Below are 25,860 nucleotides of genomic sequence, written 5' to 3'. Positions count from 1 at the left end.
CAAAAGCATATGGTCTGCCCACCTTGTGGGCACCAAAACATTTCAGTGCCAAGCTAGTGACAGTAAAACAATGCCTGTCTCTTCTACCAACAGCCTAGACTATGTTTCAAAAATGTCTTTGTTGCAAGGAAGCAATTATTGCAAACATCAGGACAAAGGCCATTCTAATGTGGACTTGGGCTAAACAGAGGTTTACACCTAATCACAAGAAGGGGTGGGGAAAGCAGGCTATGTGTGGTAAAACCAAGTTTCATGAATGACAAACATTTTAACCAAACTTAAAATGTTTAACATTTAGAGTAAAGCACACTGGACAGTACACCTCAAGGTACCCTATTAAGCTGGAAATGAAAGAGAAACTGGACTTGGACAGCTCACTTTAGGTTCTCTGTGCTCGTCCCTGTGTGCCTCAGTGCTGAGAGGGTGACCATTTCTCAGATTGGAGGAAACAGCAACTCAAGCTTTGGGCATTAATTCAGATTCTTGACAGAATACAGTTCTTCCTGTCTCTTCTGCATGCCTAGTTCTGTCAGTGAGGAGGTGAAATATGGAGCTCTAAAGTATAAGACATTTTGAATTGATAGCTTAGTTACTGGCTACTTTGTATAGCTACCAAAAAAAAAAAAAAGTTAGGCAAATGTCTCACTTACAGATTTGAAAAATAGCATGTTTGCATAATTATGTCTGAAAACTTGAAGAAGACATCCTCTCCACTTTAAATTGTCATCTTTCCTAATGCTGACACAACCCTACCTGTAGCAGCATAAAGTGCCTCTAATCTCAGTCTTTTTAATGACCTGAAGCACAACAAGAAATACTGACCTGGTTTTACACCAAGGGTTGGAGTCTGGGGGACTCAGGAAAGTGCTGGGGCTGTTTACAATGTAAACACTGGCGTTGAGCTTGGAATGTCTGGGGATGGGAACCCTGCGTGTAAACATGTCCTGACGCCACTCTCAACTGCTGGCAGTCAGCCTCACCTTAACGGCAAAGTTAAACTGCACATTTTAGCTTTTTATTTTCAACACCCCACACCTAAAGAGGCATAAATCCAAGTATCTTTTGCCATTTACTTGGTATTTTTCTGTACAAGCTTCTGAGTTTCTTATATACACATTTATTGTCTTTCCTGCCCCCATTCAGAAAAGATAATTTGGGAGTTTAACATGCATCCTTCTTTATTTCCTTTCCTTTCAAATATCACAAAAGGCTAAAGATGCAAGATCCATTACTTTAACCCTAATGCAGCTAAGTGTAAGGACAGGGCTATTTCTGCCTTTCCCTAGAAGATGAGGTTCACAGACTGGAAAAAAGGGCTCCCTGTGCTGGAGCCTCAGGCTTGGTCAAGCAGAGGCCAGATGAGGAGCCCTGCATGTTGCTGAGATCACTAAAGAGACGAGAGGAAACAAACTGTAATGACATTTGCTTTACTCCCACAGAATCAAGTTGTCTTTATTACCCTTCCTCTCTTCTCCCCACCCACCTGCAAAAGACCTGAAGTCAGTCTTCGGTTTTGAATGTTTATATTTTAAATACCCTTGAAATAGAAAGGTATTTGGCAAATCTTAATTTCTTCCATATAGAAGACAACAGAAGGGAAGTGACAACTTGTAAATTACTCTTAGGCTGAATTCTCATTTGTCTGACCACTAGTTTGATGGATATTAAGTTTTTTAATGATCAATAACAGAAAAATCCAGGGAATTCAATGTTCCAGCAATAGCATTTGTAAGATTTGGGCATTTATTGTAATTCGTCTTAAAACCAAAATTGAAATCTCTCCATGTGTTAAGATAACTGGACCCTCAAGATCGTTGTCTTTTTCTCATACCTTAGTCAACTCTTGCCAGAGCAGGCACTATGCCTGCAAGTGTGCCTCTATAAACAGAACACGCCAGTCAGTTTATGGCCACTTCCTTCTCACCCTTCAAAAGGAATGCAGCTCACTCTCCAAGACTCACTTGGAAAGGGAAGTCAGTGAAAGGTGCTGCTGGTAGAAGTAAAACAGGACTGGCTTTGTCAAAACCACTCCTAACTACCCTTCATGCCCCAGGGAACATCTACTATTCTCAGAGTTATGTTGTATCAAAAACATCCTGCATTTTTAGGTTCTGGTATTAAATTTTAAACCTGTATTCAGTTCATGTCTAACTAAGTTTCAAAAGCTGCACCAAATCTACTAGGTATTTTTTTCTTTTTTTTTTTAATACTCTGCACTGCATGCTCTGTCTATATGCATGCGTTTGGATAATAAATATTAAATATGGGGGGAAACACGCAGAATCCATAAAAATAAAAATGAAACCAAACTGAACATTAAAAAATAGTACATGGTAGATAGAGAAATGAATAAGGGCAAAAAATAAATTTGAGGTAACAATAGTGGCCCAACACCACTGATCTGAAATATCTATAAAAATTCAAATAAGTGTTTGGAGATTCAAGTAACAAACCATCTGCTCCATCTTGGTCACACTTCCCAGAGTCCCTGCTGAGTTTCAGTCCATGAGCCGGCACTCACACAGCTCCTTGTAAATCCTCTTCCGCACTCGGGGCATGTCTTCTTGGGAAAACTGGAAAGGCTGCTCTAAGGCGAGGCACTTGCAGTACTGCAAAGGTCCCAGAAACATTTAAGTGGTATGTGAAGTTATATACAGCCCAAACAGAATAGGGTCTAAGGCAGCATCTTAAAGTTTTCTAAAACTTATTGTAAAGCACATTGTTTTAAAACATTTACCTCCAAATTATAGTCAACTTTTCAGGCAAGTATATGGCTTGGGATCTCTCCTCCCTCCCCACTCAATACTGTGAAAAGTAGAAACTGATGAAGAGGCGCCAGTTCTTCTCAAGGTGCAACCTCTGCTGAGAATGCACCTAGAGCTAATGTGGTCTTTGAGAATCTGAATTTGTTTACAAACTTCAGTCATTTGTGAGTCATATGAATGAGCCCGTCTAAGATGTTTGTAAACCTCTAAATTCATGGATTATATACTATAATTTCCTTCATAAATATAATGTATAACAAATTTTTTAATAGCCCTTTTAGATCACTAAGAGAACTTACAGCATGAGAAAGTTTTTGAATGTGGCCCTTATTTAAAATCTAATTAGGTTTTACTTTGTGGTTAAAGACCATTTGCCAGTGGTTAAAAAAATATAGTTAACTCTACAAATGGCAAGGGTCTATGATATGGATGAATTCAGGACAGTCTCCAGTGTGGCTTACTAATAACCTCTGAGAAGACATGGATGATACCAATTATGCATGCTTGGCCTTAGAAGTTGGTTGTTCCTTATGATCTGAAAATGCAGAAACTACTGCTTCTCAACAACAAAGGAAGGGAGGGGGAGGAAAAGTACTCTGTTACCTGTATGTAGTACCACATACACATCACAAGGACTCCCATTTCTCCTCTCTAAACCCAACAAATTTAATTCACACGCTGTAAATTCTGAAAAACAGTATTTCTTTACCTGGAGCACAAAGACTCCACAGTCACTGTCATTTTTCTGTTGTGGAATACACTAAGGGGAAAAACAAAATGATCATTAAGACCAAGTACTCTTCTTCAGATAAGAAAAACTGTCTTTATGGAAAAATGAGCAAGAGACAGGAAACTTATCTCTATCCAGGATAGCTGATGTATACCTACAGTATTTAAAGTGTTTGATTTTACGGAGGCATCTGACCACATGAAAAGAACTATCAATCAACCACAATTTATAGAACAACAGTTTGCCTAAATATGAGAAATAGGAAATCAAATAAAACCCTATATTAAAACTTCCATTTGGATAATTAGTTTTGCTATCAATTCACTGACAATGGAATCAAAATGGAATTGTGGATCAGAGAACATATGCCTGGACTCTGAATACTTAGCAAGTAACAATCCTGCTTAGCAGTCTTCACTTTTCATCTCGTATTACACAACTCTGTCCCCTTCTTTGAAAGGAACTGTAAAGGAAGGAGTATGTTTTCAAAAGAACTGGTTACTATATTCTGCCTCAAGTGGGAATATGAAAGATTCTTACTAAATTTAGGAGAATACCTGGATATTCTAGTTGGGTAAATTAAGAAAATTTACAAGTTCAATTCTGGTTTGAACTAATATACTAGGTTATTTAAAACACAAAACAAGTTTAAAATTTAGCATTTGGTTCAGTTCAAGGACAAACAAATAAATCTTGTCCCTTTGGGTGTGGGTTAAAGGTTTATTTCAAGACCCTGCCTCTAACATTGTGTCAATGATCCAGACAGACCCGAGTTCAAGGACCTGACTATCAATAGTTTTGATGGCTTTTGAGGAAGCCATTTATGCTTCAGTTTTCTCATCTATAGAATAAAAATGATGCTTATCCCTAGCTGACCTACCTTACAGGTTGTAAGGATCAAATGAGATCATACATGCAAAAACAACTTTGGAAACACAAAGCAGTGACCATAAAACGTAAGACACTGGTATTTGTGACAGGATTGAGAGGCTGTGCCTGGACACTCTGCTCCACATACAGTTTTAATGTCTATGGGCCAACCTAGTGCTGCTTCCTGATTGTGTTCAGAAGCACTCAGGCCAATGTCTTCCCCACATGCCTGGAAAGTAGCCCAGTGCACTTGCTCCCTCAGTGGATCCAAACAGTCATTTCAGTATTTTTGGGGGTCTATATGGGTCATCTGGAAATAAGAGCCATGAGGCAAGAGGCAGGTACCACCAAAAAAAAAAAAATAAGTAAAGTATATATATTTTTTTATTTTTTTCAATAGAGCAATCATATCATTAGCAGCTGCCCCAGGGATGAAGTGATTTAATTTATTTGTTCCCAGCAAGCACTGGGAAATTGAGCAGCCAGATGATGAATACTAAACTGAGGTTTATTCTGAGTTGCCTTCCTGCAGCCTCCAGGTTCTCCATTGGTACTTTCGTCACTAGTCTTCAAATGCTTTTAAAGACACCACCCCTTAGATAATTCCATCCCCTTGACATGCCTGGGTTTTCATTTTTATCACATACTTACCTTTGTAACAGCAGTCTGCCAACCCTGAAGAAATTCAGGTCTATTTTTTTCTCTGGCTTCAGTCAGCAAATACTTTCTTATATTCTGGTTAAAAAGAAACCACAACACAGATGCTGTGTTCCATCAGTTGGTGAAAAATGGAACCTGCCCATAGCAGACAGAAGCAAAGGAGGAGGCTGTGGCCCCACCACTGGGCAAAAGTATGCATTACAGAGTTTAAAGCTGGAACTTGATTTCAGACCTTTCACTTCATAGTGTTAAGAAGGACTCAGACCTTCTGCACTCAGGTATACACTTAGACTGCGGACACTGGTATGTTGTAATTAAAACTTTTTATGAGGTAGTCAGCCCATTCCAGCAGTAAGTCAACTTGCTGAATTTGAAACTTAAATACTAGCAAGACAAAAAGAAAGTCTTAAGTACTGCCAATGCTCAATAGAGGGAAGGAAGCCATGGCAGAAATCATTAGTAACTGAAACTAAGTGAAAAACATTCCAGCCTTAGATATACTCCTTATTTTTGCTGCAGGTAAAGGTATTCTGTTTCTTGAAAGTTAACTTAAAACCACTGTGGATACGAAATATAATCAAGTCCACTGCTGAAATCTCTACCAAGATGAAGCCCATTGGAGTTTCAAATTTTCCCTTACACCCTCAATGCTTTTGTGCATCTCTCACTCTGCATATCTCTTCTAAGGGTGAAGTCAGAGGTTACATGAATTAAATCAACCACCCTGAAGATAGAGTAGAAGTATCAGTAGAAGTATGTATGTATGTGTATATATACAAGTGTGTGTTTGTATATACATACCTATATATACATATACATGTATGCGTATATGTATTTTCTTTCTATAAACATACTATACCATTCTGCAACTTGCTTTTTTAAACTCAAAACATCTTGGAGATCATTCCATGTTAGGACACGGAGATCTACTATATTCTTTTTAACTGCTATGGTCAATTTAATAATATGAATATACTATAGTGTATGTATTTAGCTATTCTGTTGGTAGGGCTAAATTTGGGTTGTTTTGATTTTTCACTGTTATCAATAATGCTGCAATGAACATCCTGGCGCACACCTCTTTCTTATGTGCATACACAAGCATTTTTATGGAGTAGATACCAAGAAATAGAACTGGTATGCAATAGGATATGCATCTTTTAAATTTATAAGGCACTTAGAACTGATTAGAATTGCAATTGTCCCCTAAGTTGCTATATCAATTTATACACTCCACCAGAAAATATGATAATGCCTGTTTCCTTACACCCACATAAACACTTAACATCAAACTTTTCCTAATATAATAGGCAAAAAATGGAACACTGACATAGTTTTAATTTGCATTTCCTGTAATTCTGGTGAGGCTGAGCATTTCTCCATGTGTTTAATGGTTATTTACATTTTTCCTAAAAATTACTTATTTTATCCTTTGTCCATTTCTATTAGATCTTTCTTTTTCTTTTTCATTTGTAGGAGTTCTTTATATATTCTGGATAGTGACTAGCTATAATGTATGTCAGAAACATTTTCTCTAAGTCTATTCCTTGTCTTTTAACTTTAAGGCATACAGAAGTTTTACATTACGTTACGGTCCAATTTATCAATGTGTTCCTTTATGTCTTTTGATTTTTTGTTCTGTGTAAGAAGGCCTTCCCTACTCTAAGAACATAACATCTTCTACATTTTATTCTAACTTATACAGTTTTCTGTTTTATATTTAGGTCATTAATCCATCTGGAATTTGTTTTTATAAATGGTATGAAGTAAGGAGCTATATTTTACTTTCTAAACAGACAGCGAACTTCCCCAGTGGCATATTCTGAATAGCCTGTCCGTTCCCAACTTTATCATATACTAAGTTCCCACATATACATGAGTTATTTCTAGATTCTCTATGCTGTCCCACCAATCTACTTGTCTATCCCTAAGCCAATATAAATACATAGTTTTAATTATTAAAACTTTGGTTTGATGTCTAATAGAGTATTCCTTCCTTCACTGTTCTACTTCAAAACTTTTAGCTGTTCATGCACATAAATCCTGCAAGATGAATTCTAGGATGAGCTTATCAGATTTCACTCAAAATCCTGTTGGGAAATTGGTTAGGACAGAAATTGGTATATATTAGTTCGGGGAGAATTGATCTCTTTCCAATATTGAATCTGCCTGTCTTTCCATCTATTCAAATTTCCTTTAAATACTGCCGAGTTTTCATCTTGAAGAACGTCCACATGTTTTGCTACAGTATATTCCTGGGTAATTTACATCTTTGTTGCTTTTGAAAATTTTTCAGTTACATTTTCTAACTAGTTCTGCTAGTGCAGGAAAATCAGGAAACCTACTGATTTTTCTTGTTTTTATTTTGTTGAACTCTTGTTAGTTGAACTGTAATATTTCTCCAGCTGATTCTCTTGGCTATAATTCATTCTATAGGTTATTTTGAAGATATAAGCCAATCCTAGCTCTAAGAGAGACCAAGGAAAATAATTTCTATCCACATTCAAAATGTAGTTTTAAGAGAAAGGCAGAAAAAAATCTGACAAAATCCAAATAAGACATGTATCTCAGAGAGGGATCCAGATCGTAGACAGCTACCTCTCCCCACCTGGAGATTCCTCTTGTAGACCTTTTCTCTGCCAACATTTTAGATAGTTTTTATGACAGAAACTGACTATGGTACTGACTTCCGCTATTTTAGCTAGAGCTAAGATACTATTTGGTCAATCACAGGAGAAGCAAAAAAACAGGCAGTATATTAACTTACCTCTACACAAAACTTAAAATGAATGCCTTGGGAATCATAAAATGAAATAATTCGATTAGAGAGTGTCACAGTAATGAGAGACCAGTGGACTTCCAGGTGAATAGGAATCAACAGAAGACTCTTTTTAAACAAATCCACCTGATTAAGAAAAGAAAAAGAAATGCAGCCATCACCACAGGCTCTCCAAATCAGTAACAACAAACAGCAGCTTCCATTTACTGACCTTTGACCTGCCCAAGGTCATAAAACTAGGAAGTGGTGAAGCCAGAATTTGAACCCAGGTTTTAGCCCAGGCTTGTAACTACCAAGCTATAGTACACGACAATAAGGAAATTGAAGATACAGAAAGCACTACTTTCCATTTAACCTGCCAAACCTGTGCTTATCAACTGCCTAATATCACTGGGTGCCTTATTTTCATGCTAATTTTCTTGTGAATATATTTGACCTAGACTCAATTCTTATTTCGGAAGGAATCATGGTATTAGAAAACAGCATAGGCTATAAGCCTTCTATCTTTCTACAGACTCAGTACAGTAGTTGAGATCATGGGCTCTGAAGCAAGTCTGGTCAAGTTCCTGCTGTGGCTCTTCCACTTACTGGCCAGATGACTTTGGCAATTTTGGTAGCTTCTTTGTGCCTTGATTTCCTCAACTGTAAGATACAGATAACAATAGTACCTACTTTATGAAGTCGTTGAGTGATAATACATGTAAAATGTGTAAAACTGTGCTTAGCACATTATATGTAGTCAATAAATCTTAGCTATTATTATTACTACCTCGGGTCTCCCAGATGTCAAAATTGAGAAAAATGTCTTTGATAATTCTTTACACATCATTTAAAACCTAACTCATCCTTTACATCCTGATACATATCCTTTACAATTGAGAAATATTTGCTATTCAATTCAAAATCCCAGTTGTGGACTGGATGATAAAGTAGTAGATGCTCAGTAACCATATGTGAAAGAGTTAATGAATTTCGTTTTTCAGGTCTTTTTTCAGAGTATTTTAGTGATTCCTTGGGTTAAAACAATTACAAGGCTATTTTAAACTACATCAGATTTTAAGAAACTATTTCTCAAGCCTTTTTTGCTTTCTGATATTCAGATAATGTCCTGCTCTAGATGAACCTTCTATTAGTCTACATAACCTTGAAGCAAAGCATTGAGCACTTCTGCTTTTCAGTTTCTACATCCATAAACCTGGGAGGTGAGGTGGACAGAAAGAAATGTTAGACAGGATAGACAATTGATCCTTTCCAGCTCAAAAATTCCAAGTATCTAAAAAAAGGACATTTAACATATAGTATTAAATGAGACCAAATTTACATTCTTCTCAAAAAGAAACTTTTTTCTTAATTATGAAACAATTTTTTAAATAAAAATTAGAAAATACAGATAAAAAGATACACTTCAGTGTATATCTTTCCAGATCTTTTGCTTCTTCTTGTTAATATATTAATTTTCACACACACATAACTTTATACGTAGAATTAAGAATGATGTGTGTGGCAGATTGTATTATTGATCCCAATTATTTGTTGCCCTCCCTATACGAAGTTTCTACAGAACTACCTATTGCCATGTGGCTTCACTGCCCTTCCCAGGGGAAGAAATGTAGTCCTGTCATGTGATTTGCTTTAACTAATGTGCTGTAAACAGAAGTGAAGTTATGTCATGTCAAGAGCCATCATGTAGCCCTGAGACTGGCATGTCTCAAGATTAAGGGCTGCTCCTTCAGTTTGGGTCGCATTAAAGGAATAACGACAAAAAAACCATAGGATCATCTTCTTAGGTGCAGGAAAAGCATTTGATAAAACTCAACATCCATTTATGATGAAAAACTCTCAGCAAACTGGGAATAGGAGGGAATTTCCTTAACCTGGTAAAGAGCATCTATGAAAAAACCTATGGCTGACATCATAAATAGTAGCGAAAGCTGAATGCTTTCCTCCTAAGATTGAGAACAAGGCAAAGATGTCCTCTCTTATTACTTCTATTCTACATTGTACTAGAAGTCCTATGGGACTGGCCCCGGGGCTTAGCGGTTAAGTGCGCGTGCTCTGCTACTGACGGCCCGGGTTCGGATCCTGGGCGCGCACCGACGAACCACTTCTCCGGCCATGCTGAGGCGGCGTCCCACATACAGCAACTAGAAGGATGTGCAACTATGACGTACAACTATCTACTCGGGCTTTGGGGGGGGGGGGGAATTAGAAGTCCTAGCCAGTACAATAAAGCAAGAAAAAAATGGCATACAGTTTGGAAAGGAAGAAATAAAACAGTCACTACTTACAGACATGATTGTCTATGAAAATCTCACAGAATCTACAAAAAAGCTCCTAGAACCAGTGAGTGAGTTTGGCAAGGTCACAGGAGACAAAGTCAATATACAGAAATCAATTGTATTTCTATATATTAACGGCAACAACTGGAAGATAACATTTTAAAAATTCTCTTTATAGCAGTTTCAGAAATATGAAATACTTAGGGATACATTTTTAAAAATGTGCCAAGACCTATACACTAAGAATTATAAAATATTGCTGAGAAAAATTCAAGACCCAAATAAATGGAAAATATACCATGTTCATGGACTGGAAGACTTATTATTGCTAAGAGGTCTATTTTCCCCAAAAGAATGTATAGATTAAACACAATCCCAATCATAACCCAGCAGGTTTTTTAAAAACATGGACTGACAAACTGATTCTAAAATTCATATGAAAATGCAAAGGACCTAGAATTACCAAAACAATCCGGAAAAAGATGGATAAAGCTGGCCAACTTACACTAATTTCAAGACATACTATAAAGATACAGTGATCAAGACAGTAGATATTAGCATAAGAACAAAGAGATCAATGTAAGAGAGACATAAAGTCCAGAAACAGACTCACATATATATGGTCACCTCACTTTTTCCAAAGGTGCCAAAGCAATTAAACTGGGAAAGAAAACTCTTTTCAGCAAATGACATTGGAATAACTGGATATTCACATGGCGGGAAAAAAAAGAACCTTGATCCCTACCTCATGTCTTACACAAAAATTGAGATGCATCAGAGAGGTAAATGTAAAACCTAAAACTATAAAGCTATTAGGAGAAAACATATGAGACAAATATTTTTTAGACTGGATACAGAAAGAACTATAAAAGAAAAAAGGATGGTAAATCAGATTTCATCAAAATTAAAAATCTCCATTCATCAAAAGACAAAGTTAAGAAAATAAGTAGAAAAGCCATAGACTGAGAAAACAATCACAAAACATAGATCTAACAAAGGACTTATATCCAGAACAACTCAATAATAAGCCTTTCTTTACTACAAATCTTTTCATTTATATCATTCACCCACTTTTCTATTGAGCTGGTGGTGTCTTTTTCTTGATTGATTGTAGAAGCCCTTTATATATTAAGAAAATGAGTTCTGTGATATGTACAGCAAATATTTTCCCCAGTTTACTATTTGTCTTTTTACACCAGTCCTATTTTTAAATGCAGAATTATTTTTCTTTTTATGTAAGTGAATTCATTTTTCTTTTATAGCATCTGAGTTTTCGGTTGTACACAGAATGGACTTTGCTACTCTGAGATTATTTTTAAAAAGTTCTCTCATGGATCCTCTTAGTACTTTCATTGTTTCATTTTTGTTACATTCAAATCTTTGTTCATTCTGTAATTTATCTTAATATAATCTAATTTAGTGAGTAATTAATTCTTCTATTTTTCACTTTTATTTAATAATAAAGGCATTTATGGCCATTAACTTTCTCCTCAGAACAACTTTCATTATGTTCCACAGTGGTTGGTAAGATGTATTCCCCATCCCATCTCTTTCTCTAGACAGTTTGTATACAATTTCCCTTTTTATTTTGTTTTAGATCCAGGGGTTATATCCAGTAATACGTGTATCTGTAAAACTTTCAAATTGTTAGGAATTTTTAGTCACCTTTTATTATTTATTTTTAATTTGAGTGAATTTTGATCAAGGAATAATGTATGTAATAATTTTCTTTGGGGCCAAGTACGTGATCAATTTTTACAAATGTTCCTTAGATACAGGAATAAATGGATATTCTCTTTTTGACGGGTATAAAGATCTAGTATATACCTATTAAACCAAAGGAATTGGTTTTATTTTTTAATTTTTACTTATGATCTTATTTTTTGGTCTACTAGATTTGTCAAACTATGAGAGGTCTCCCACTATCACTATTTTATCAAGGTCTCCTTGCTTCTGTAATCATTGTTATATCTCCTATACACTGAAATTTTATCACACAGTTTGTTTTCACCTTAAATTCGACCTCATCTGCTGTTAATACTGCTATTCCTTCTTCTTGTTTGCCACTCCTTTCTTTTGGTTTGCATTTGCCTAGTATCTCTTTATCACTTTATTTCCAATCCTTCTTTTTCATATTATTTTACATTCTTATATACAACATATAGTTGGATTTTGTGGCTTAACTCAATCCGAGAGGATCCAAAGGATGGAATAATTTAATTCATTCTATTTAATGAAATAACTCACATACCTGATTTTATTCCTTCACTCTCATGTAGTTTATTATTCAGACATTTTTCCATGCTATTTATAACCTTTCTCTACTCCACACTATATGTGATCATCTTTCCTCATCTACATAACTTTTCCTGGTTAAGTAGCATCCTATTATATGGATGTATATATATATTTTTGTGTGTGTGTGAGGAGGACCAGCCCTGAGCTAACATCCAATGCCAATCCTCCTCTGTTTTGCTGAGGAAGACTGGCCCTGGGCTAACATCCGTGCCCATCTTCCTCTACTTTATATGGGACACCGCCACAGCATGGCTTGACAAGCGGTGCGTCAGTGCATGTGCGGGATCCGAACCGGTGAACCCCGGGCTGCTGCAGCGGAGCATGCGCACTCAACCACTTGCGCCACTGGGCCGGCCCCTGGATGTATATTTTTAATTTGACCTATTTCCTACTAATTAGTTGTTCTCAATTTTTCTAATATAAACACCACCACAGCCCATCCAGTAGTACAAGCAACATACTTGGAAGTCATCTTTTCATACTTCCTTCTCCTTCATCTCCATACCCAACTCACCACCAGGTCCTGTTAATTTTACTTCCTAGATCACACTCACATTTGTGTATATCTCCCACTTCTCCTGCTACTATTCTAATCCAAAGAAACATTAATCTGCAATGGCCTTCTGTTCCACCCACAACAGCTTTGCTCTCATACTCATCCATCTTCTTCAGTGCTGCTAGAGCAAAGAATACAAATTAGATTATGTTACCTAAAACCCTTCAATAAATTCCTATACATTTAGGATAAAATTCAAAACATAGACCTCAAGGCTGTACATCTCCAGATCAGGTCCACTTCATGCCATTCTCTTCTCTGCTCTCTGCATTCCAGTTATAGAAGCCTTCTCCCACCATAATATAGTCATGCGCCCCATAACAATGTTTCGGTCAATGACGGACAGCATATACAATGATGGTCCCATAATATTAGTATCATATAGCTTAGATGTGTAGTAGACTACACCCATCTAGGTTTGTGTAAGCACTGTAGGAGAGGAAGAAATTCTACTCTACCCTTCTAGGTTCTTCTGGCTGGTCTGAGATTTAAATTGACACAAGACAGATTAACCGTAGAAAAGCAAACAAAAGTTTAATAACATGTATACATGGGAAAAACCTAGGAAAACTGAGTACCTTGCCAAAATGGCCGAAGCCCTCACCTTAAATACTATCCTCAGATAAAAACAAAAGATCTTGGGGTGGGGAGAGTCAGGGACTTCAAAAGGAAAGCAGACAATTCACAGGTAGGTGAAGGAGCAAAAGTTTGGAAAACAAGTGTTTGGCCACACAGAAACAGAAGAACACAGGGGAGCCCCACAAACAGGCTTTTCTAGGTTCCTCCCTGTCTACCTCCTAGTCCATATTATGCTAAGGTGATAGCTCAGTTCCTGAGACAGGTTGTTTTTTTAATCAGAATTCTTTTAGCCAGTTAAGGGGGAAATAAAAAAACCCTGAGTCTTTTGTTTCTTAAAAATAAACAGCCTAAAATAATCCTCATGTTAAAGAGACACTTTTTGGGGTGGCAAATTTTGTTCCCCTTCAGCACGCTCTATGATGTTCACACAATGATGAAATCACCTAATGAAGCATTTCTCAGAACTATCCCCTATTGTTAAGCAACACGACTGTAATGATTATCCCTGTGTGTTTATCATGTGCTTAGTGGTTTACATGCATTATCTCATTTAATCCTCACAACAAGGTAAATACTATTGATGTTCCTATTTTACAGATGAAGAAACCGAAGCTTAGAGGCATTAAGTAGTTTGCCCAGGGTCTTACAACTAGTTAAGTGGCTGAACTAGGATCTGAACCCAAGTCTGATTCCCGACTTCATTATATCTATTTCCCCAGAATCGCACTCTTCAACTACATTTCATTTATCTTGGCACTACTGATGATACTTTGCACATATTACCTACATAGCAACATTCAGTTAGGTGTTTGTATCTTGCAAAAAGTTATTTCCATGCACAACTACTTCAGACTTACTCTTAATTTCTTTAACCCATCTAGTATAAAAAGTGAAAAGTTACAGTATCTCTTGATCTATGACTGTGGTATTTGAACTTGTTGGTAATTTTGTCAAAATATCAAAAATAGAAGATAAATGGGCTTTAAAAATAATGTTTCAGACATAGTCAATGAATACAGAGAGATATTAAGGTTTGAAGGAACCATAGGGATTACTCTGATTTGTCATGTTGTTTTATAAATAAGCAGTCTAAAGCCCAGGCAAAGTAAATGTCTTGTCCAAGTTGTACAGCAAGCTAACAGCAATGCTGGAACCATTAACTTCCAGCCCAGTGCTTTCAGTTATAATATTCCAGTCAACTGGATAGACTCAGAGTTTTACTAGTGTCTTGTCTTTCAAACAACAAGATTTAAAATAAACAATAAAAAACAACTGTCACATTAAAGAGTGTGTTTCTAATTAACATCATACTGGCATTAACGTTCTTATTGTTCCACTCAAAGTGGCTTATCATCTGCCTTTCAAATTTAGAATAAAAAAGAAATAAAAAGAATACCTTTTTAGTCCATCTTTTTACTCCGTTATATCCTTTGGTTACCAGCTGTCTATGAAAAAAGCTGTTGAAGAAGTGAACCTAGAAGAGATGTCAAATACAAGCACCCAGATTATGTTAGGCTATGCCCAGATTTAACATCAAAAGAAAATGGAAATTTAAAAATCCTTGAATGTAAGACAGACAAAAAAGTGATGAAAAGTTTCTTTTTAAAAATAATGACCAAAATATAGAAAATACACAGTTCACACAAGATTCTGTTCCAAATTTTCACTAGAATGACCTTATAGCTGTGGTCTGTAGTCAACACTGGAATGGGGCAGTAAACAGATTACCTGAATCCAATCAAGTAGAGAAGCAACCTGACAAACCTCTCCCAATCAGGTGACAGAGCTGAAAGAGTACTCAGCCATTAAAGAATGAGGTGACAATTACCTTGAACTCAAGGGATATGGATTACAAGTTTTGCAAACTAACTCCATCTGAAGGATGAGGATTTGGAGACTCCTGCTGTCATAACAACTATAAAAGGGCCTTAGCATGATCATTTCTAGCACTGAAAGAATTACCCTAGTCGTATGGAACGTCATGTCTTGCATTCTTGGCTTCAAATTTCTGCCTTATAAATTAGTATCAGCTCATCCGAGATAGAAAACATATTGTGGTCTTAAAGTGTTCACTCAGGGGCTGGCCCCGTGGCATAGTGGTTAAGTTTGTGCACTCTGCTTCGGGAGGCTGGGGTTTGCAGGTTTGAATCCCAGGCATGGACCCATGCACTGCTCATCAAGCCATGCTGTGGCGGTGTCCCACTACAAAATAGAGGAAGATGGGCACAGATGTTAGCTCAGAGCCAATCTTCCTCAGCAAAAAAAGAAGAATGGCAATAGATGTTAGCTCAGGGCCAATCTCCCTCACCAAAAAAAAAAAAAAAAAAGTTCACTCAGTAACTTTCACTCACTTGAGATGATGAAACTGTTCCCTCACTTCTGAGGTTCTCAGGGTGTAGTCCTGGCTCTCAGAGTGTGGTGCAGAAACTCTAAGGGTGGGGCTCAGCAATCTGGTTTTATAAACCTTCCAGAGGATTCTGATGCACATTTGTTTTGAGAACCATGCAGCTTAAGATATCGATAAAAAGAGTTTGTAGTAGCCATCTCTAGAGCAGTGATTCTCAAACTTTGTGTGCATCAGAATCTGGATGGCCATTAAAACACAGATTGCTGGACCCCACCTCCAGTTTCTGATTTGGTAGGTATGGGTTGGAGTCCAAAAATATGCATTTCTAGTAAGTTCCCAGGTGATGCTGATTCTGCAGGTCTGGGGACTACACTTTGAGAACCACTGCCTTAGTAAGTGTCCTTTTAATCCAATGAAGGTTTAATCAAATGTAGAGGTAATGAAGGTAAATTATATCCTTAAAGTTAATACTTTTATGTTAAAAATCATCTGTATGTGTTTAGATTTAAACTTTCTGATAATTAAGAGAATTTGACATAATAGAGAATCTGACAGATGAGCCTCATGATTCCAATTTGAAATGCATAAGAGATTTATGATTTTAAGTGGAAAATTATAAGACATTTTGTCTATATTCATGAATAGCATTGGAATCTGACATTCATTATATTTACCTGTTTAAATTATTAGATTTATAAAAGTTTATAAAGTACTGAGAAAAGTTTTGCTTGTTGAAATCAAAGGCTGCCCATCAGGTAATTTGAGTACTCAGAAAGGAAAATTAACATATTAAATTAAAAAAAATAGTTTTAATATGTAAATAAGCTCTTAAGGGAATTTTAGAGTTTAAGGGGGGTTACTTTGTATTCGAACTGGGTATCAAATATTAATCCAAGAAGAAGGGAAGATGAATACTACTTTACTACATTTTTAAACAGAGTAAGACTTTAAGTTAAATTTTAAAGCTTAAAGCAAATAGTGCCTTTTGTGCATCTCCCCACTTAAGAAAAAAAAGCCTCCTCAAGATATCAACAAACACACCCACTCTGAAACAAATAAGCAGAAAAACACTGGCATCATCACTTTCTTATGCAGAAATTACTTTATGGAACTTACGCCCAAACTGAGCATATTATCAATACAAAACCTAACCCTTTTTAAAAATCTAAAGAATATTAAATAACTACATAAAGTTAAAAAAAAAAAAAAAACTTTAAAAGTTAAAAAAAAAAAACTTCTCCTTTTAATATACAAAGACTCTGTCCTGAAGAAGAATAAGTTTTCACTTACTTTTTCTGGGACTGCATCCATTATCAGCTCACCGTACATATTAATAACCTATAAAAAGTCAACACAAGACCAGCTTACTAACCCTGTACAATTCACAACACCTCACTTAGAATGAATAACATATTGATACTGCTAACAGTAATCAAACTTTGTGGATACTGGGGTTAGTGAATGAGTCACTTCAGTAAGGAATAAAGAATCCTTGATTTCAAAAGAAAACCATGAGGCCAACCCAGAGGTTATTAATCACATTTTATTGTTCAAAATCCTCTGCAACTCTTCCATGTTGAGAACCTACAATACACTAACCTGGTCATTCAGCCAATTCTGACCATCTAGGGTCGCTAGATCATCCATATCCAGCATGTGCTTATTGTAGAAGATGCGGAAGTTGCATTTTTGATGTCTGGCCCGATAGTTTGTTATTTCCCTATTGATAAACGGTTTTCTGAAAGGAAAGATTTTGAAAGGTAAAAAACATGAGTTCTACTCAATTTATTGCTAAGCATCTTTTTTTCAATCAAGAGAAAAGTCATATATGTCAACAATTTTATTTTCAAGGGCTTAACTTAAGCATCATTGACAAACCTATTAGAAAAGTCTTCATTAAAGACATCTTTTAATCTTCCAAGGACATCTTTTTCACTGAGTGGGACCAAACTGCCATACTTCTTCATAACCTCATCTAGGAATCCTTAAAGGAAGAAAGAAAAATTAAGATGGAAAAACCATTTTCAGCAAAGTCATTCCCCCAATACTTAACCTATATACAACACAACCACATTTAACCTATATTACTACATGTATTATACTATAAAGAAATCTTTTAAAAGTTATGCTTTGTAAAAAAAAAATTAAATGGATCAAGCCCTCACCATTCCAATCTAGAGAGAAATACTCTAAGGCATCAGGCCACATTGGTTTTTTAAGCTACTGATGCATGGCTAGAGGCTAGCTAAAACTAAAGATTGACATCTTTCAGGAGCTTAACCTTGGAGAAGAATCCTATCTCCTAAAGAGTGAAATCTAAAGGGCTTAATCACCTGGTTAAATGTGTTTATCACATTTGGTAACTGAAGGAATTATTCTTTTAAAAATCATAATTAGAGGGAATTCATTGTTGAGATCACTGTCACTGTATTATTTGGTAAAGGTATGTAATTTCACATCTCATAGCAAGGGAAAAATTCTAAGGCATTTTTAATATCATACAATTTGAGAGTTATTCTCCTCCTGATACTGAATAACTCTATGAGGTGAGCTTAACTGGATAACAGCTGGTGAGGCATATTTTAAGAGGGGAAACAGAATTGAAGGGTGACTTCCTGGCCAGAATATAGGATAGTCAATTTAAGTAATATGTATATGCATTTTAATGGCTTCCAAGAGGATCCACTGAAAAAACATACCTAAAAAGGCCCTAGGAAATAAACCCAGGACATTATTTCTAAGTAAATACAAAGAAGCTGAGGGATGGCTTAAAGGTTCACAAAAGCGCAGACACGACTTAGGCTATTCACTGATGCTGAAAGGGGAGAGCAACAGCCTGGGTAACCATCACCCTGACAGCCAAGTCTACTGAGTTAAGATGGGAAAAATGAGGACTGTTAGCCACTTACTTTACCAAGCTCCCTTTCTAACTTCAAGAATGGCCTCTGCTAATGCATCAATACAAAATGGACAGGAAGGATTCCAAGAGTGACTGTCCTGGGAATGGAGTGTTTTGTAGGGGGAGGGCATCAAAGGTATGAAAAACTTATTTTTCCTCCTCTTAGTCTCCCACCAGAGTGGCTCTCAATTTGAAAGGCTTAAGACAAGAGCAAAGGTCAGGGTATAGGAAACAAGAGTTGCTTGCTTGCTTATGCCTGCTTCTGGTCTAGGGCTTTAGGTATACGGAAGACAGAAAGGGAGTCCCATGTTCCAGCTTAATCAGAGTAGGAGATAAAGACTCAGGGCTTCCAAATGAGGAATAGAGCATATATTTGCTTATAGTTTACTGTATCATATCTTACAGTTATCTAAGCACAGCCTTGGGTCTACACAGGAGAATGGACCCAAACAAAAGATAAAGAATCCCAACATTTGAGAAACTTTTTTTTTTTTTTAATCTGAGGAAGATCAGCCCTGAGCTAACATCCATGCCGATCCTCCTCTTTTTGTTGAGGAAGACTGGCCCTGGGCTAACATCCGTGCCTATCTTCCTCCACTTTATACGGGACGCTGCCACAGCATGGCCTGACAAGCGGTGCATCGGTGTGCGCCGGGGATCCGAACCCGGCTGCCAGCAGCGGAGCACGCGCACTTAACCACTATGCCACAGGGCCAGCCCGAGAAACTGGTTTTAAGGAACAATTTTATACAAAAAAAATATTTTAACAAAAAATTAAACTTTAGGCCTGGCAACCTTAATTAAGATTCCTCAAATAAGAAAGCAGTCTCCTCTATCAAGGGGATATGGACCTCAATTCCAAATAAGTGATACCATGGGAAAGAGGTGTTCTTGTTAACAATGTTATTTCTGGATGGTAGTATTTTGAGAGTTTTAAATTATTATATTTTTCCTCTTATCTGTATTCTTGTTTTCACTTTCAGATGATAAACATGGATTCCTAATGTATAGAAAGGCCCTACCTGGATCTTCAAGGAGAACTCTAGATGACAATGTCTCACTGATGCACACCATTATCTCACTGGGACCAGAAGTAAAACGACAGTTAAAGAGCACTTATGAGCCAAGAACTAGAATATCTCATCTCATCCTTGTAACTACCCCATGTGTTAGACAGTATCTCTCCTTTACAAATGGAGACAGGAAGCTTAGGGAGGTTAAGTAACTTCCCCAAGGACCCTTTTTTTTTTTTTTTTTAAGATTTTATTTATTTTATTTTTTCCCCCAAAGCCCCAGTGGATAGTTGTATGTCGTAGCTGCACATCCTTCTAGTCGCTGTATGCGGGACTCGGCCTCAGGATGAACGGAGAAGTGGCGCCTCGATGCGCACCCGGGATCCGAACCCGGGCCACCAGCATCGCAGCGCGCGCACTTAACCACCAAGCCACAGGGCCGGCCCCCGCAAGGACCCTTAACTAGCACATGGCAGAACTAAGGGTCTGACTCTAGGTCATGTGACCAGAGAAACCGAGCCCATAACTATCATGCTGTGTCACCTCCAAAGCAGGGAATACCTACTATCTTTTCTCTATAAAAACAATTTGGTTCTTCACTTCACCTTTCCCTTTTACTACCAGTGGCCAAGAATCTCCCAGAAAACAGACTTCTTAAAATGTGAGTTAAATCCATTATTCTTTACCTACTTGCTTTCACCAAACTAATGAACCAAAAAGGAAAAATGCATTTGCTATACACAATTTCTTTTACTCCAAAAACACTAAAATTTCAATGTGACCAAGAAATAAAGGACACAATGTTACAAACACACAAAACAAAAAATAGAGTTCAAATTATAGTCTATCTTGCAAGTAATAACATGAAAAAGGTTAATAATATGAAAAACAAAACCTGAGGTGTTATAAGTTCAATTACTTATGATGTTAAACCAACTGCGTTGTACAGTTTTTTCTTGAGACAACTGACTTGGGCGACGTCCCAACCTGAATGTAGAATGGGGTTCATTGTGTTGTGTACGTAAGAAATGCAACCATTTGGTTCTCCAACAAAACACAATACACATGTCAGAAAGGTCCCATCAAAAATAAGGAAGGCACGGGGCCAGCCCAGTGGCCTAGCGGTTAAGTTCGTGCATTCTGCTTCGGAGGCCTGGGGTTCACTGGTTCAGATCTTGGGCTTGGACCCACTCACTGTTCATCAAGCCATGCTGTGGCGGCGTCCCACATAGAAGAGCTACAACTCAGTAACTATGATACACAACTACATAGTCGGCTTTGGGGATTAAAAAGAAAAAGAGGAGGATCGCCAACAGATGTTAGTTCAGGGCCAATCTTCCTCAAAAAAAAAAAAAAAGAAGGCATGAAACATCTAAGAATAAACTTAAAGAATATGTGAAACCTAAGTGAAAAGCACTACAAAATTCTAGTAAAGGACAGAGGTCAATAAATGGAGTAATTCTGTTTTTAGAAATGCAATTTTCCCTAAATTAGTCTATAAATGTAATGCAATACCAATCAAAAGCCATTGTTTGTTTTAACTGAAAAGACAAATCCAAAATTCATCTTGGGACAAGAATGTGAGAAACTCCTAGAAATTTTTGAAAAGGATTAAAGGGGAGGTGAATAACAGGCAAGAGAGAAGAGGAGAAGGAGGGCCTAGTCCCATCAAATTATAAAACTAACTACAGTAATTAGAGAATAGTGCTAGCATAGAAATAGAGAAACCAAGTCCAGAAAGAGACCCAATGGCAGGTGTCATCTTACAACCATGAGGAAAAGATCAATTAATCAATAAATAGTATTAGAATTACTGACAATGTTTTATTCACAGGTGAAATTCATTTTGGTGTACAGAATGAGGTAGGGATCCATCTTTACTTTTTTCCAAATGGCTAAATGTACAAATAACACATTAACAGTGTAGAAGAAAATAGGGTTGAACATTTTTATAAACTTGAAGTGGGAATAAACTTTAAGTAGAAGTTTGGTTTTTTTCCCCTAATACATGACCATAAACATTTTAAAACGAAGTGGCAGTTACCTCATAATTCCTTTATACCTTTTATGCCCTCATGAACATGTATTTCTTAAACACTGTAAGTAGCACACTGTACTTACTCTTTTTGAAGCTGCTTTTTTCCATTCAATACAAATCATGGATATTTTTTTCCTAAATCAATTCAAAACAACCTAGAAGTCTATTAAATGGGTATGCCATATTTTAACCAATTCCCTATTGATGAGGATTTAAGTTGTTAATTTTTAGCTCTCTAAATAATGTCACAACTAAAATCCTCAATATATCCTTGTTCTATTGTTTCCCCAGAACACACTTGCTAAAAGTCAAATCTCTGGGTCAAAGGACATGCACACCTAAAACTTCCAAATTTTCACTGATGACTTTTGTTATATGCATATACAAGATTTTAATATTTATGGAGTCAAATTGGTATATTGTTATTGCTTCTGAGTTTCCTATCATACTTTAAAATATCTTTTCAAGATAAGATTATAAAAATGGTCTCTTGTATGTTTCTTTTTAACAGCTTTATTGAGCTATGATTCACATACCACAAAATTCTCTCTCTTAAAGTGTACAGTTCAGTGGGGCTTTTGTATATTCAGAGTTGTGCAACTATTACCACTACCTAAGTCCAGAACACTTGGAATACACCCACAAAGAAACTTTGTACCTGTTAGCAGTCACTCCTCATTCTCCCCTCTCCCCTGCCCCTGGCAACCTTAATCGACTTTCTATCTCTAAATATTAGCCTACTCTGGACATTTCAAATCAATAGAATCATATGGTATGTGGCCTTTTGTGACTGGCTTCTTTCACTTAGCATGTTTTCAAGGTTCATCCACGTTGAAACATGTATCAGTACATCATTCCTTTTTACGGCAGAATAATAGTCCATTGTATGGATACACCAAATTTTATTTGTCATTCATCAGTTGATGGACATTTAGGTTGTTTCCACTTTTTGGCTATTATGAATAATGATGCTATGAACATTTGTGTATAAATTTTTGTGTATTTGTTTCTAATTAGTTAAATTTTTCTTTTTGTGAGGAAGATCGGCCCTGAGCTAACATCTGCCAATCCTCCTCTTTTTGCTGAGGAATACCGGCCCCAGGCCAACATCCATGCCCATCTTCCTCCACTTTATATGGGACGCCGTCACAGCATGGCCCAACAAGCAGTGCATCGGTGTGCACCCAGGATCCGAACCAGCGCGCCCCGGGCCGCCACAGTGGAGCACATGCACTTAACCTCTTGCGCCACCGGGCCGGCCCCTCTAATTAGTTAAATTTTTAATCCATCAGGAATATACTGTGACATAGAAATCTATTTCTTTTCCTTCCAAAACAGATAGCTAATCTGAGCGCAGAATCCTAGATTTTTATATCCTCCCTCAAATCTTTTAAAGTTATCTTGTACAAGTGTAACTCAGTATTAATTTTTTTCAGCAACCCACTGTCATTACAAAGCATTCAACTTGGTTTTGAAGGGAATAACTTCCCTTTTATACTCATATTTCACCAGTTTATGCAATATTTAATAAAATTATGAAACACAGTAAGTAAACTGTAATAAGTACAACTGGCTCTTGATAAATATATCTACTAAAATGAGCATAATGTGCATTATATTAGAGAAGAGCCAGCATTCAGCATACCATAGAGCTTAATATTGGCTAACGCTATAGAAGTCAGCTAAGAGAGCATCTACTATACTGATTGTCCTAAATTGATTCCTATTCTGATTGCTCTATTAACCTTGATAACTCAGGTTTAGTTCTTTTATTTGTTGAATTTGTCTCTCATTGTGTTGGCTTTCCTGAGATGTTTAGTGATAGATTATGGGCTCATCTCTACTTGGGTAACTTGCTGGGTAGGGGGAGGGCTGTGATAGGCAGTAGCTATTGCTCTGCCTTGAACTATTTTCAGTGGGAATGGGGATGCTTAGAACGTCAAAAACTGTTCTTCTGGAAAGGGATGTTCCTCCTCCTTGCCAGGTGTTACAAGTTATGGGGGAGGGGGAGGGGAAAATATCCTCTCTCCCCCCACCAATCTCCTGTTCTTAGAATTTCTGTGATGTCAATTATATCTCACTAAAACTTGCTGATATGTGGCACAGGCAGGGAGAGAGACTACTCAGTCTTTTACGATGGGTCTCCCCTTTCTTCTCCACCATCTCCAGAAACGGGACACCCTCAGTGTTGCACCATTTTCCTGCACTAATCTTCCTTCTGCCACTGGGGCTCCCCTCTAGACCTTCCCTCTACTTTCTGCCTTGTGGGAGTTTCTCAGTTTCTGATCCACCAAAACTCTCCTCCTTGTTTTTGAGTATGGAGATACGTATGTGTTTTAATATATTTTTCATAATTTCTATGGATTTGAGAGGAGGGAGAAGACATTCCATGGTGCTTACTTCATCCTCTTAAACCTGGAACTGCTATTTGTTTCTGACAGATGTTGTTTACTAAGTGAAGAAGTTTTCTTTATTACTAGTTTTCTAAAAGATTTCAACACAAGGGTAGCTGAGTTTTATTAATAGGCTTTTCAGTACTTGCTAAGATGCCATGATTTTTCTCCTTTAGCCTATTAAAATAATGAATCACATTACAGATCACTAAGTGTGAATTCTGTAAAAATTCCTACTTCCTCACATCATGCTACAGTTTTACTATATGTCATAATCCATTTATCAATTGTTTTTTTGTTATTTATAAGTTAATTAGTATTTGTGGGAAATGCTAACTTTCGGGGTGCTAACCACATAGTAGGGAAATTTGTTTTTATTCTAGAACAGTATAAACAACAGAAAATAGTTTTTTTTAAATATTTACTAGGACTCTGTACTTTGTGTTTTTGTGGGGAAAAACTTTTTTACATACTTCATGGTTGGGAAAACAAAGTGTTCAGAATTATTTAAACCGCCAAGAAGTAACTCTCCTACATCCCCAGAAAAAGCCATTTATAACAATGTGATATCTGTCCAGAATATACGCTATACAAATGCATGTGCACACATACATATAATCATGCTACATGTGTGTATATATATATCTTTTAATTAACAAAATGGCATCACTCTGCTTTGCAACTTGCTTTTTTCACTTTATATAGACAGCTTTCAGTATCAAAATATAGATCAAATTTATTCTTTAACAGCTTTGTAGTATACTATTGCCTGGATGTGCAATAATTTATACTTCCATAGAATCATTTGCTTGGGTTGTCTTCGGTTTTTTATTACCAAGACAATACTATAAGTAATGTCCCTGTACAAATATATTTGTGCTGTTTTATATCTCGGATAAAGTGCAAGAAGGGGAATGGGTCAAAGGCTGATACTGTCATATTGTCTTTCAAAAATGTTTATACCAATTTACTTCATGGGGTAGATTTTGACAAGATGACTTTTTAAAGCATGACGTAAAAACTTGAAGTCACAAAGTAAAGACAGGTAAGTTTTACTATGTTAAGAAGTGAAATTTTCTGTTAAAAAAAATCATACACAAAGTCAGGGTACTGAAGGCTTTTTATCTGATGGGAGAGAAAAATGTAAAACTCTTATGACATTTATAATTAAAATTAATTTACATCTTTAAAACTAGAATAATGCTGAGCCAGCCCTGATGGCTTAGTAGTTAAAGTTCAGTGCACACCGCTTTGCAGCTCGGATTCGTTTCCCGGTCATGGAACCACACCACCCATCTGTTAGTTGCCATGCTGTGGCAGTGGCTCACATAAAAGAACTAGAAGGACTTACAACTAGGATATATAACCACACATGGGACTTCGGGGAGGAAGAAGAAAAAAAAAAAGAAAGAGGACAATTGGCAACAGATGTTAGCTCAGGGCAAATCTTTCCCTGCAATAAACCAAACCAAGACCAAAACCAAACAAAACAAAAAACTAGAATAGAGGAAGATGGGCATGGACGTTAGCCCAGGGCCAATCTTCCTCAGCAAAAAGAGGAGGATTGGCAATAGATGTTAGCTCAGGGCTAATCTTCCTCACCAAAAAACAAAAACAAAAACAAAAAACTAGAATAATGCTAAGGTCCATGAAG

General features: G+C 36.8%; 1 protein-coding gene across 10 annotated transcripts in view; it reads right to left on the bottom strand.

The window, feature by feature from the left end:
* Nucleotides 1-1,506: 1,506 nt before the first annotated feature.
* SENP5 (SUMO specific peptidase 5) overlaps nt 1,507-25,860 on the bottom strand; it is a 92,378-nt gene continuing 68,024 nt past the window's right edge. For 6 of the 10 annotated variants that reach the window (XM_087439799.1, XM_087439804.1, XM_087439800.1 and 3 more), the window contains 8 exons: nt 17,742-17,847; nt 17,463-17,601; nt 17,154-17,201; nt 14,913-14,990; nt 7,793-7,930; nt 5,017-5,100; nt 3,475-3,525; nt 1,507-2,609 (listed from right to left, as the gene is read on the bottom strand). In XM_087439799.1, coding sequence (XP_087295925.1) covers nt 2,499-2,609; nt 3,475-3,525; nt 5,017-5,100; nt 7,793-7,930; nt 14,913-14,990; nt 17,154-17,201; nt 17,463-17,601; nt 17,742-17,847 — 755 coding nt within the window. In that variant the 3' untranslated portion in view covers nt 1,507-2,498. The remainder of the gene's footprint in view (nt 2,610-3,474; nt 3,526-5,016; nt 5,101-7,792; nt 7,931-14,912; nt 14,991-17,153; nt 17,202-17,462; nt 17,602-17,741; nt 17,848-25,860) is intronic. The other 4 variants (XM_087439801.1, XM_087439803.1, XM_087439806.1 and 1 more) reach the window with 4 other exon arrangements.

Source organism: Ceratotherium simum, chromosome 15 (assembly GCF_057802395.1).
Source record: "Ceratotherium simum simum isolate JZ-2026a chromosome 15, ASM5780239v1, whole genome shotgun sequence".
NCBI lineage: Eukaryota > Metazoa > Chordata > Mammalia > Perissodactyla > Rhinocerotidae > Ceratotherium > Ceratotherium simum.
The sequence above is the reverse complement of the archived record's forward strand: the minus strand, read 5'-3'. Positions and strand labels throughout refer to the sequence as shown.